Source organism: Drosophila rhopaloa, unplaced genomic scaffold (genome assembly GCF_018152115.1).
Source record: "Drosophila rhopaloa isolate 14029-0021.01 unplaced genomic scaffold, ASM1815211v1 contig_2, whole genome shotgun sequence".
Taxonomy (NCBI): domain Eukaryota; kingdom Metazoa; phylum Arthropoda; class Insecta; order Diptera; family Drosophilidae; genus Drosophila; species Drosophila rhopaloa.
The window spans coordinates 3,296,511-3,310,989 of NW_025335083.1; the positions used below are offsets into that span (position 1 = coordinate 3,296,511).

Here is a 14,479-nt window from a genome sequence, read left to right on the forward strand (position 1 = left end):
ATTTTTTTAAGTATAAAAGTATTCTTTTTAAAAAATGTTGTTTGTTCTTTGGGATTTTCTAGTTTTTTAATACTATGGAATTACGGTTTTAAATAAATTAAAATCAAACATCTATTACATATAGCTGCCATAGGAAAATCAAAAATAAATTTAAAAAAATAAAAAAATAATTTATTTAGCTGTTTTTCTATTTAATAAAATATTCTTTTGAGATATAGTAATTATTTACTATATCAGAATTACAATTTTTACAATTACAACAATAATATCTTATAGCTGCCATAGAAAAAATGGCAAAATGCAGCGCAAAATCGACATAGATTCATTGTTTTTAGTAGTATAGACATAGAAATCGAAATTTATTCGTTTTGTAATAACTGTAAAGGTATATAAAATACATAAACTGTATAAGTTAAGCTCCGAATTATTTTGATTCAATTAATAATCTTTAAAAACAATTAAAGGAGTATAAAAACAAAATATAAAATATCTTAGCCATTCGAAATTTTTAGTTTTCCAACTCGCATGGGTGAGGTGACAACCTAAATCCGCATTTTGTTACCAATTCCGCTTGTCTGCTTTGAGTACAAACAAAACCACCAAAAGATTTCGTTTAAATCCGCAAGCTGAAATCGTAAAAATGAATTTTTAATGCCTGACATGGGGTATACCGATGCGATAGATGGTAAAAGATGTGGAGCGAAACATTCGGGGAGGAGTCCCAGCAGAAACAGATAGTGAAAGGCGGAAGGACCCAGCTATTTGGCTTGGACTGGCCAACCATCATTTCAAAATAACGTATCGTAAATTTCCAAGTTAACATCAAAATTGTGAAAATTATGTACACTTCCCAGGAACAGCCAAACAGCCACGAGGGCAGACCGAGAACATTCATAACCAAATTTATTGCAAATAAGAAAAATGTCCGCCAACCGATAGACGGACGGAGACGGAATGGGAGTGAGAACGAGGGGGGGGAGGGGCTGTTGGGAAAACCAACAGATAGACAGGAATGTGAGCGGGCTGAGAGGAAAACTTCAGGGCAAGCAGGACATGGCAGTCGAGCTGTGAACGTAGTAAAAGTGGCCACAGGACAACAACAAGGATTGCGCCAGTGCTCTGTAGTTTTCCCACCCATATCCCACATCCACTCCCCATCTGCGGTCAGCAGAAAATGTAGAAAAATAGATGAGAAGCAAAGCATAAAAAACATAAATTCCACACACAAAAAAGGAGACACACACAGGACAAACAACAAGAGCAAAAAAATGATGAAAGACAAACATGCGCCACAAGGATAATGGACAGCGGCAGCGAGCGAGATGGAAAATCGGGGACACTTTTGTGGGTGTTGTGTGCGCACACAAAACTTTTCCTCGAACAAAGGGGGAGGGGGTGCGAGTTTTCCGAGCGTGGGAGTTGGGATGGCAGGACATCGGGTGGCTTCCATCAAAGCAAACAACGGGGCCAAGCACTTGACGAGCGCCGAGCATCTGAGCATCCGAGGAGCCAAAGGACATCCACACCACCGGGTTGACCCGAACCGAAAAGTGTTGGAATGTTTCGTCAGTTGGGTTGGGTTGCGGGGTGGGGTTTTCCGAGGTCTTATTGGGTGGGGGTGGGTTGCTGGAATTGGCAACTGGAAAGCAGAAACCTACTGCGAGGAATTTACTCGGGTTAAAAGAGTATTTACATTTATCAGGAAAATACAAGTATTACTTGAATAGATCGCTTTCACCTTTAGAAAGAATCTACAAAAATGTTGTATCTTTTCCAGACAGAAAAAGTAGCGTTGAACACATACATATCTTGCTTAATATCGTAGACACAATAAAATAAAATAGATTTTTTAAAATTTTTAAATTATTTTTGATGTTTAAACGGGTGCCACATTGGAATACAATAGTTTGAAATAATATATTGAGTTTATTTAGTAAAAATAAAATGTAAAATTGTTAATAGTTAATAAAATAAGTTCTTTTGAACATCATTGCAAAAAAGTTTTTTAACTTATAATATCAATTATACTCATGGTAAATGTATTTGAATAAATTACTCGATTTATATTAGACCTATTGTCTAAAATGTCAGATTTTTTAACTTTGAAAACTAAACTAAAATAAATATTAATAGATATTTCAAAACCTGAAGAAGCCCAACCAATCCGTTTATTAAAGTTCTTAAGCTTTATATTTTAAACTTTTTACTCACAATTACAAGCTAAAGCTGACGTCAAAATAAACCCAGATGAGATGTCAAATTAAAAACGAACCCCCCTAAACAATCATACGAGTTTTCCACCCTCTTTAAGTAGCCTTAAATCAAAACGGGGGCCGAAGTGAAGGGTAAACAATGAAGTGTCGTCCGTAATTACACGTGCCACGCCCACCCGCATGACAAAACAAAAATAGCAGGCCCGAAAATGAAAAGTCCTCGATGTGACAAACAACGGAATTGCTATTCTAGAACCAAAAAATTCAAATTTGTGCAGATTTTTCAGCTGTGTCAAAAAATTGTCAGCACAGAGTAAATGGCAGGCCTAACTGCCCTCCCAAGCACCACCCACCCCATTTTCCACCCACCCCATTTCCCACCCTCCGGCTACATATTCAAATATGTCATGGTAAATATGAGCTACATTCTGCTGCAAAAACTTGACACTTGATATTTTGAAAATTGTCGCCAGCAAACAAAACAAAAATTAAAAACTGACCGAAATGGAAATGGCTTTTGAATTTGAAGAGCATTGCCATCAAAACATTCTACGAATGGCAAACATTTTCGATTTATTTCTAATTAGAGACAACTTTTTGTTGGATGTTTTCGTCGTTTCGATTTTGGCCGCTTTGCTTAATGAGTTTCAACATTTGCTCGCAGCTGAACATTTTTGACAGTTGTCATTTTGACAGTTTCTGGCAAAAATTTTGAATGGGATGTGCTGAAATTGTGCTAAAACGAAGTTGAAACCCTCTTCTTATTTAACATAAGGTTAAATATTATCTGTAATGAAAATAAAAAAATACCGTTTTTTTAATGTTAATAAGTACATTTAATAATTAAATGTTTTCAAATGTGTAAACCACAGTGTTTTTAGCAACTTCTTTTAATAAAATAAGAATAAACGGAACTACACATTTTTCTTAAATTATTCCATAGCCTAAAGATAATATTGATCAAACGACTTACAAAATATAAAATTTTGAATGGGATGTGCTGAAATTGTGCTAAAACGAAGTTTCAACCCTCTTTTTACTTAACTTAAGGTTAATTAAGGTAACACTTGTAATGAAAATAAAAAATGAACGTTTTTTAAAGGTTAATAAGTACATTTAATAATTAAATATTTTCAAAGTAATGTTTTTAAATGTTTAAGTATATGTTTATAAAATAAGAAGAAACGGAACTACACATTTTTCTTAATTTATTCCTTAGGCTAAAGATAAAATTTATCATACGACTTACAAAATATAAAATTTTTTTTTTTAATGACAGGGTATCTTTTTTATTTTTTTCGTCAAGCTGAGATCTTTTTGACAAAAGCGCCGAGAATCCCATTAAACATGTTGTACCCCATTAAGAGAATTCATTTAGCCAAATTAATTAACTTGTTGTTCTTAGCGTCAACAATTACCAGAGAGTGAAAAGAACGCTTCCATCATCATAAAATATTTGCCGATGAGGCGTGAAAATTAATAAAAATTATAAAAAAAAAATATATGCCACTCTGAAATACATTTATAAGTAGAAAGCATTTCGGATGGCTACTTGCGGTGCTTTTTTTCGACTGAGCTGCTATTAAATCATAATAAAAAATGATAATTGCGATTCTCACCCGACAAGCCGTAAATTAATGCCACGCATGCGAGTGAGACAAGTGTAAGTCGTGATTCAAATTGACGTGTCAACAATTAACATAACTCTCGGCCAAGAAAGAAGAGGCGTTCGAAATGGCCAAGAAGTGAACGCGGCCCACGCATTTGAATTTCCGCATTTTGGATACGGATTCGGGTTCGGGTTCGAGTTCGGGACCAACGGCATTCGTCAATATCTCTGTCCGCGCCTTCATAAATCGGACCCCAGTCAGTGGCATCCAGCAGCTGCATCATCACATTCTGGCCCGGTTCCTCTGGTCAAAACGGTTCGAAGACATTTTCCGTTGACACCGCGGATTTGCTGTCCCCCAGCGACCCCCTCCTCCCACCACCCCCCACCCATCATCCTTGGCCCGTTGCGTGGGTGCTGCAGCTTTCTTCTCTGTTGTGAAAGATCTCCGCTAAGGAGGAAAATATTTGGAAGATAAATAAACTAATAAATCATTATGTTAAATTGGCATAATATTTATTTTAGTGTCTTGATTTTTTCAGCACGCCTCTCGGAAATTCAAATAGAATGGTAACATGTGTTATGTGGGAAATGCTTTTGGCATGTTCAAATGTCAGACCGTTCAAAGTTTACACGAGCCTTGTTGGATAGACAGCTGACTGTAGTGGATCTCATGGGATTGTTAAGAATAATATAGAGCAGTCGACTTAAGAACGAGTAAAAATACTTGGGACTTTGATAAAAAAAACTTTATGTGACGCAGACTATTTTATAATGGCAATAATCTAAGCCTTTTGAGACATGGTTTTCTTTTATAAATATTTTAAATTTAAAAATAATGCATTTTATGCATTTATTACTTTCGTACTCTCGTGCTTAACATTAAATTGAAAACTTGTTTTCTTCAATCCGCTTCCAATGCCTTAAACGCTTTATACTAGAATTATACTATTGCATATTTAAATTTTTTCAATTTATTTTAATTTATCAGGTAATAAAAACCTACATTTTTGTATATAGTTTTACATTTACATTAAAACAAGCAAGAACTTTGTATATATACATTTTTAATGTTGAAAGTGCAGTTTTCAATACTTCATATCTTGTTAAGAGGGATTTCTTTATTTCAAAGAAAGCGATTCCGAACATAAAGAGTATTTAAATTCTTTATCAAGTTTATAAGACGAACCGATCTAGCCATGATTGTGTTTTTGTCTGTATAAACGTCGAGATCTCTTCGTTAGGACCTAATAAATTTAAAATTTTAACGGTAGCAAATGCAATTTAATTGCCTTAGAAATTTGAGGTTTTGAAGTGCGAAAAAGTACAGAATAAAATCATTTCAAATATAATCTTTTGTAAGAATTCAAAGTATGGTAGTGTGTAATCTGTGGTTGTGTGCTTAAGCAAAAAAATAGGCAAATTCAAAAACCTAGCTATAAAATAATCAGCCTAGAAATAAAATAATATATAATATGGCTTTTAATTAATTGGTATATCATGTACAATTTTGCTGCCCCATAAATAATTCACTCTCTCGTCATCACTGATTTCCTTTAAAAACAAAAGAATATTTGTAAATGGAGTTTAATTTTTTAGTTATAAATTTAATAAGCAATTTTTTGAAAGCTACTTGATTATGTCCTTCCTCCCCAACTTTGATTGTCTACAATTCAATGCCCAGAATAATCTTCCCCATTCAAGAAGAGCAGTGAAATGTGTCTGAAAAAAACTGCGGTTTTTATGTGCTAAATTCTGCATGTGGAAATGCCAAATTTAATGTTATACTTCAATAAAAACTTCTTGAAGGCAGACGGCGGCCAGTTTGGGCCAGCGGCAACATGTTGCAGGGATCGCAGGCATGTGCAACGTCCGCATTCCTCCATCGAACATTAATTTACAAAATATTAACAACATGAAACAGCAACAAAATGCAACAAGAGCGCCAACTTTTTATTAATTGCAACCGAGCGACAAAAAATATTCGCAGCAAATAAAGTTGCCCAAGGAGCCGTGCAACGTGCCGCTGCAGCACCAACATGCAACATGACCGTGAGCGGGGTCCAGGGAACACATGCTAATTTTGCCCCAGTCAGTGACAAGTGCTTGTCAACTAGAAAGGCGAGTTCCCAACGATCTGGTGGATTGCTGGGAAAAGAGGGAGCGCCGCTGTCGCCGAGTGGGCCAATAAATAACAAGTGAAAAACAAATGGAAAATATTAAAAACTGACGGATGCCTGCGTTTGTCTGTGTCGCATGTTCGTCGGCTGCAGCGGGGGATGGTGGAGGGGGTGGGGCTGCAAGGGCGAGCCGTAGAACAAAAGCGAACGGCCAAAGACAAATGAGAGCAGGCTGTGCACTGCAGTGGAGGTACAGTGGAGCTGGAACTCCTACAACCAATATAAAATTCAGAAGGAATGCTATCAAGTGGTCAGCTATAAGCTATAAGATACCTTTCATTAAAATAAATTCCTGTTCCATTAAAAATGAGGAATGACTGTTAACAAATTGCAAATTAAAAAGGCCTCCACTAGATGGCGCCATGGCAAACATGCGGGCGCCCTCTGCCGAGGAGCATAAATATGGGTTTTTTTCACTTATAAAACAAAGTAGATCAAATAATAAATAATAACTAATTGGTTGACCTGACATCATTGGTCAATGTTATGTTTTTTGACCACCTTTATAAAAACTTCGAAAATGGAATCAGCATGCAAATCCCAACTATCTAGCTCTTGTAGTTTATCTTGTTTTCTTCATACAAACGTAGATATTTAAATCTACACGGCTGATGATTCTGATCTAGAACATAAATACTTATATCGTTGCTTCTTTTTACCCTTTTAGTCTTGATGAAGTATAATCGCTATTTAATGGGATAATATATAATATATATATTTTTTTTTAATAATAAATACTTTTACTTTTCATTATGTTTGGTTTTATCATTGTACTGTGTATTATTAAAGAATAATCGGTATTAAGTAGATTTTGTAGATTTTTTCAAGTTTAACATTTACATACGAAACTCAGTAAAACTTGCATATTACGTTCACGAGAGTCTTTTGTATAGATACACTTCTATCATATCCACACCCATTGTTGATAAATATTTAAAATTGCTATAATCTGATAAAACGTGATAAAGGACCCATATGATACGTGTTTTTTAACTCGTAAGCTTCGCACTTCATCCCACTGTTAACACTAGGGCAAACGTTTTTCTTTTCGCTTTCTTCGCAATTAATTTTGCATGCAATTGAGGAAAATAGCGTGAATGGCTTTATTAGTGCAACATCGAACGTAAGGGAGTCGCTAGAGAAGCCCATGGGGGGAAGACAGAGACGGAGTGCTGGAGAAAGGCTAAGACATGAGCGAGATGGAGAGATTCGGCCAGGAGAGGCGCCGACTTTTCGCTTCGATGTTTGATTGCTGCATATTTGAATGCTGATGAGCCCGCGTTGATGGGCCGTGAAAGGCATTTTACATAATAAAACGAACATAAACAGATCGCCCGTCCGACTACAGATTGCTCATGTGTAGATGGCGGAGAGAAAATTTGAATAAATATCCGAATTGCTGTAAATCACAATCAAGCCAATCGAATGGGTTGAGCGAGACACCCACTATTTATAAAATATCTCTCGCCGAGTTGTCGCCGCCGTTTGCCTCAGATTTCGTCATTGGGTCGTCTGTTTTGGGGCCGAAATAAAACTAAAACTTAACATATTTATTGCCGCGGGTCTGTCATAAATTTGTTTTATAGAAGGCAGCATTATCAAATTGACCGAAAAACATTTCATTATGGGAAAGAAAGCACGGAAACAAACTAGAAAACCGAGCCAGCACTATCTATACACAAATGACTTCGGCAATTAGTTATAGTATCTATAGCCGTATCGTTCAGCCGATGGGATACATCTTTCAGATGGATTGGGTGTGGGGCAGGCAGATGCACGAGATCAGGGCAAACTCATCTCTGACATTGTCGTCACCGTGGAGCATTTAAATCTTTCGACTGCCGCTCGGGGACTTCGTCTCCTCTGCCCCTTCAGATCCATAAATAATCGCCAAAAATAAATGCGACGACACACATTTTTTGTTAAATTAAAACAACTCATAAATCCAGAGCATAATCATATAGTATATATTTTGCCTTGGGGAATTCATCAAACAATTGAAAAATATTTTAGATTTTTTTTTAATAAAATAAAAGAGAGTTTTATAAAAAACGTTTGACAATAATTTTGAGTTTTGAATTTAATTAAATAATTTTATTTTACTTACTCCAACTTTCTTAACCGCAGATCGCTCTTCTTCAATTCGTGGCACTCCATTCAATATTGAATGAATATCTTGCGACTTTGATCCCATGTAACTCTATACGGTCTTCAGTCAGGACTGTCTATTATAGAACGCCGCCAAACTGTCCAGTCAATTATCAAATTAATTAGCTAAGCTATCTTAGAGTCAGTCAAGTAGGAGCTCCTAATTGCAAGAGGAACATGATCTTGCCGGTGGACGTGGCTCTTCGATCTGGATGTGGCATCAAATCAAGTGGGTAAACTTATTGGGGGACTGTGGAGAAAGGTGGTGGAGGAAGGTAGGAGGGGGGTGGAGCTCCATCAAAAGTGCAATCGAAGCGACAGCAACTAGCGATCTCACGATTTATAATCACGCATCACGGCCAGAGCGACAAAACCTGACAGCCTGAGCTGCTAATGAATGATTGATGTGTGTGGCGATTGCAAAAAGAGAGATGGATATGCAGGAAAATGCGGACAAGAAGGCACTTGAAAAAAATACGTATTAGCCATTCCCTTATTTAAACATAAACATATTTTTTTTTACTATACATTTATAAATCAATTAATCCAAATTTTTTAGAACCAATCATTGGCAAAATATTAAGAAAAAATAAATCAAAAAATTTGTTGTTTGTTAACATGGTTTATGGAACATGGTTTTTACCAGAATTACAGTTTTAAAATTATGAAAATCTAACGACTATATAATATATATAGCTGCCATAGGATGGATTGAAAACATTATCGGAAAATCGACTAATTTTTGTTTATTAAATGTTAAAGTATTGCAAATGTTTGATTTGATCATTGACTATTTTTTACAGTGCATAAAAGCTCAAGATTGTGCAATTTGTTGACCTTGCATTTGCATTAATCATCATTGATTGATCACTGGACCCGACTAAGTACTGGCCTCTAGAGAGCCGAAGCTTTTGCGGTAGCAGCTCGGGCAAGAATTTGATATCAGTTGAATGAATGAATGAATGAATGAATGACTGACTGACTGACTGACTGAATGGCCGGGTGACTAATTAGCGCGACGAGAGCAGAAGGAGGAGATCCAGCTTATGCGGCGTATATGGCCAGCATCCGATCCGCCTTGATTGATGGCACCGCGAAATTCAAGAACACAGCTGCTGTCAAGTCATCGCGAAAAGGATTAGTTCGGTGCGACGGGATCGGGATGCGATGCGATCAAATGGTGCCGACACATCAGCTTCCAGTGCAAAGTTGACACTGGCAAAGTTCGCGCTGCGGGCTTGATGGATCAGCGGGTTTTTGGAGGACCCAACTCCAAAGCATATTCCATCAGCTGTCACAAAATATGTCACTGTCAGTACCGACGAGATTTGCGCAGAATTCTCCGCTTTCCCGCAGTTTCTTCTTAGTTTTCGGGGCGAAATAGGCCCGACGCTCCTCTCATTCGCTCTTCTTCGCTTTTCGGGGAGATTGACAAGGGAACGCTGCTAATCCAATTTAATTTGAATGTCAGTTCGTCTGGAAGACAAGACTCAACTCCAGTTGAGTTGATCCGACTCCCTAACTCTGGGGCACCAAGCACTCCAACCGGAGATGAAGATTCATGGGTATTAAGGAACTTCTTCATCTGATTTGCCTTTCACTCTTACTACTAATTTTATTGTTTTTGCTTTTGCTGCCACTGCCGCTGCTGTGGCGGCATTTCAAATTTGTTTCCCAGACACATGTTGGACTTAATTTGGTTCACTGAGTTTTTGGAAACGAACAAAAAGCCTTGACGGGAATTTTGAAGGCTCAAAAACAGAATGCACACAGTCAACAGAAGCTAAGGAAAAATTAAACTGCTCGAAATTCGATATGATTTGGATTAGCACAGTAGTTTGATTATGCTTGTATATCATCTGCGGTCGCGATTCGGTAGTCGATAAACAAAGTCGCCCAAAATTAAACCATTTAGAAAGGGACATCTAAAAAAGTCAATTTATAATATACATAGGAAAATATATCTGCACCATCAAATTTAAAATATTCTTTACTTAAATGTGTTTGCTTTAAATATACTTGATCTTTATATATTTTAATTTATAATTTATTAATAGGCTAAGCAATTTTCGAATGCATGATTAACCCACATAAAATAAAAAAAAAAAGTATATTTAAATTATTACGGAATTACGGTTTTAATGAAATTAAAATCGGATATTTATATCATATGGCTCCCATAGGAAAATCAACAAATGAAAAAAAATAAAAATGCTAATGAAAAAATTGTATTTTGCTGTTTTTCTCTTTATTAAAATATTTCTTTTAGTTGTAGTAATTATTTTTTATATAAGATTTACGCTTTTAGTTTTGTTAAAATCGGATAATAATACCATCAAGCATAGAAATCGAAATATAGTCTTGTTGCAATAACTGCAAGGGTTTATAAGCTTCTTCTTGCGGAAGTTTGTTTCTTTTCTTTGTTTTTATATTGAATTTGATGTGTGTAGGCGAAAAAAAGTTTATAAAGGTTCACTGAACAGCAAATAAATTGTACTCTTATTGAAAAATCTCTAAAAATAAATACTTAAATTTCATTATTACGGGGCTTACCTTTGATCACCTTTCACTCGAAACCGTAACACATTTCCTTGTTAGTTTGTGATCCTCAGAGCTGCCATGTTTCCAATGTCCCACAGTCGAACTTTTCTTTTGTCTTTCCGTGGCAAAGTCGGGACCTGTATTGTTCCATCATTTCGAGAACCCTTTTGGATTGTCCATCCATAATATTGATGCTCTGCCGGCATTGTTGTTCGCTGTGACATTTTTGGCGAGCCATTCCCTTCGAACTGCGAGTGCTGTCCTCTGGAGTAGGTGCCTTTATTTATGTTTATGGCTTATGAGACACGACGACACTGCATTGCATTAGCTGGAGCTGTGGCCAAGTCCCTGCTCCAGATGACACTGCAAGGAGGATAAAAATAATGGCGCACAATGTGATTTTTCCGTTGACATTTTGGAATTTGCTAAGCGCGCGCGCTCATGTCTCATCAGCTTGTTAGGGAGTTGCAAAATGTTGCAGCTTGTGATAGAGGACAAGATTCGAACTTGGAGAGGAGGATTCAACACAAGTTTGAGAGGGAAACGAACAACGATTGAAGGCAAAATCTACTTTACTTCTTAAGTTTATTTCTTATGTCTGACAATGAGACACAAAGCCATACATTTTTAATTTTCACGATTAATATGTAAATTTTGAAGTTCTCCTAAGAAAAAGTCCCCTGCAAACGTATTTTCCAGCATTAAATTATCCCTTTGAATGTAAGTACTCTTAACATATGCACAGTAAACTCCCGTGATATAATAAATTCAGAGTTATTTTTTTTAACCCGTTTATAGCACTTTTCGAATTAGTTGTCAAAGTGGAGTATGTCCGTTTTCTTGTTTTATTTAAGTACATTAGGTGCATTTAAGTTAAGTTGCCTCGAATAAAATGTTATAAGCATATATGTTATTACGGAAAAGTATTTTTTATTGAAATTTGAGAGCCTATTTCCTAAAACTAAAAGTTAAGTTTTCTTTGATTAAATTTACTGCACACCAAAGTCTATCATACTAAGGATTTTGGGTCGGTAGAACCCTGGATTGCCTTAATTGAATTTTTATGAATTGAAAAATGGACGGAATAATACACCTATCAGAAAAGATATAATTTAGAATATTTTTAAGAAATCAAACAAATCGGGATATTTATAGCAGAATCCTCAAAATCTGCATCCTAACCCGAATCGAACAATAATACCAGAGTACATACATATATCCAATTCCTTGCGATCACGAGTCACGAGGCCATCTCTAGTGCAAACCAGAGTAATCCGATCGATTGGGCCAAATAAAGGGGAAAGAGAGGCAGCAAGAGAGATGTCCATCGCAATTGCCTGGTGGTAACTGAGTTAGTAGCTGCTCCTCTGGCTCAGTCGCATCACCGATCGCAGCTCGATCCTCGACAATGACAACGACTTCGAGGATGAAGATGAGGATGAGGTTGGGACTGGGACTGGAGCCGAGGATTTGGATGTGGATGAGGATGAGGATGAGGATGAGGATGCGGATCAGGAGGAGACAGGGCCGCAGTCGCGTCTGTTGTTCCTCGCACGCGTGCGCATTTAACGAAATTTATTGGAGTCTTTGCTCTGGAATTTTGGGCTTGTGTTCTCTGTCTGTCTGTCACTCGCTGGCTGCCTTGGCCTTAGCCTTTTGGCTCGTTTGGCCAGAAGGCCTAAAGAGCCTGGCCAAGCAGAAGCTGGCTTAGAGCTCCGCTTCCATTGTTGTTTCACTCGCTTGATGCGATCGATTCGCGAAGAAAACGCATTGCCAACGGAGCACACAAAGTGGATAGTTTTTGCTGGTTGGCCTGGCTGCTGTCATCGGTTCGGGCATCCGCATCCCCGGAGCAGAGTCAAGTTTTTTAAATATTTTATCAGTCGACTGGAGTTTGGTGGAAAACGCTGATAAAGATCGCGCCACTTTTTTTCCCCCAGCCCGGTCGCGTAATGAGTTTGTTTCACAGCCTTTCGCAAAAAAAGAAAGAGTTGGCTGGAAAAAACTGCTAACGAATTGTCAGCGGAGTCATCTGACAATGTGATTAGTGGTGCTGAAGGGACTTAGACCTTGATTATTTAATTCCAAAGGAGATACTTTCCCAAGAAGTGTTGAAAAAGGAATGAAAAAAAAGTTTTCAAATATTAAATATATGCATTTCACATATCATTAAATACTTTTTTTAGAAAATAAATTTATAGTTGTTGTTATTTCAGTTCTATTTCTTTCTCATTTGATTTATTTTAGGGATTGCACCTTTATTATTTTATTCCAAAGGAAGTACTTTCCCAAGAAGTGTTGCAAGGGAATGAAAAAAAATTTTGTAAATATTAAATAGATGCAATTCATATTTCATTGACTATTTTTATCAGAAAATAAATTTATATTTGTTGTTATTTCAGTTTTATTTCTTTCTCATTATATTTATTTTGGGGATTAGACCTTGATTATTTAATTCAAAAGGACATACTTTCCCAAGAAGTGTTGAAAAAGGAATGAAAAAAAGTTTGCAAATATTAAATAGATGCATTTCACATTTCATTGACTATTTTTTTCAGAAAATAAATTTATATTTGTTGTTATTTTAGTTCTATTTCTTTCTCATTATATTTATTTTAAGGACTGGACCTTGATTATTTAATTCCAAAGGAGATACTTTCCCAAGAAGTATTGAAAAAGGAATGAAACAAAGTTTGCAAATATTAAATAGATGCATTTCACATTTCATTGACTATTTTTATCAGAAAATAAATTTATATTTGTTGTTATTTCAGTTTTATTTCTTTCTCATTATATTTATTTTGGGGATTAGACCTTTATTATTTAATTCCAAAGGAGATACTTTCCCAAGAAGTGTTGAAAAAGGAAGGAAAAAAAGCTTGCAAATATTAAATAGATGCATTTCACATTTCATTGTTTGCAAATATTAAATAGATGTATTTCACATTTCATTGACTATTTTTTTAAGAAAATATATGCATATTTGTTGTTATTTCAGTTCTATTTCTTTCTCATTATATTTAAATGTTTAATTTGTGTGTGTAAGCTATGGTTTATTTATTTTTCATTATATTTAAACAGTTTAATTTGTGTGTGTAAACTATGGTTTAGGAAAAGTGTTCTTGCGGATTGAAAAATATTCGTTTTTCGGTTTCACATGTTTCAGCAGTTGTAAGGCCCTTTATTTCTCCACCAGTGGCTCTTGCGTCTCTGGCTCATCCGATTGCATTTCGACGGCCACAGTTGATATTTGATGTCCCGGCACCATGACTTTCCCCACCGAAATTGGCTGCTCGCTTTCCGATACAAAGGTGCCACAATCGAAGAGCACCAGGTTCTCGTCGTGATCGGTGCAGCTGAAGATGCCGATCAAGACGAGCTTGTTCCGCAGCACCACGCGGATCTTTCGACCAAGCCACTTCTTCAGTGTCTCGCGACCCGGAGAAAGGGGATCCCCCTCGCTGTCCCTGTTGGTGACAATGATTGGCCTGAACTTGGATGGACAGCCTGGTGGATTGGCCCCTTCGTTGTCCATCTCCCTGATCGAATGATGAAGTTATTAATTTGGTCGGTATCAAATAGTTTCCAGAGATGCCTGCGATTGCTTGCTCCTGGCCTGCTGTATGCTAATTCAACCCCACAGAGCGCACAGGAATCCCTTTTTTGAGGGCCTGTCTCACGGGTATCTGAGCTCAGATCTTGCTGCACAATGCACAAAGCGCAAGAAAAAGTGTCGCCATCCATTTTGGACTTGTAAAAGTCGCTCGAGCCCCTGCAACACGAATGCC

The 14,479-nt window shown here is 36.8% G+C and overlaps 1 protein-coding gene across 1 annotated transcript; it reads right to left on the reverse strand.

The window, feature by feature from the left end:
• Positions 1 to 13,872: 13,872 nt before the first annotated feature.
• Positions 13,873 to 14,226, reverse strand: LOC108041429. Its single transcript, XM_017119356.1, has one exon. The coding sequence runs from the start codon at positions 14,224 to 14,226 to the stop codon at positions 13,873 to 13,875; it is 354 nt and encodes a 117-aa protein (XP_016974845.1).
• Between the last annotated feature and the right edge of the window lie 253 nt (positions 14,227 to 14,479).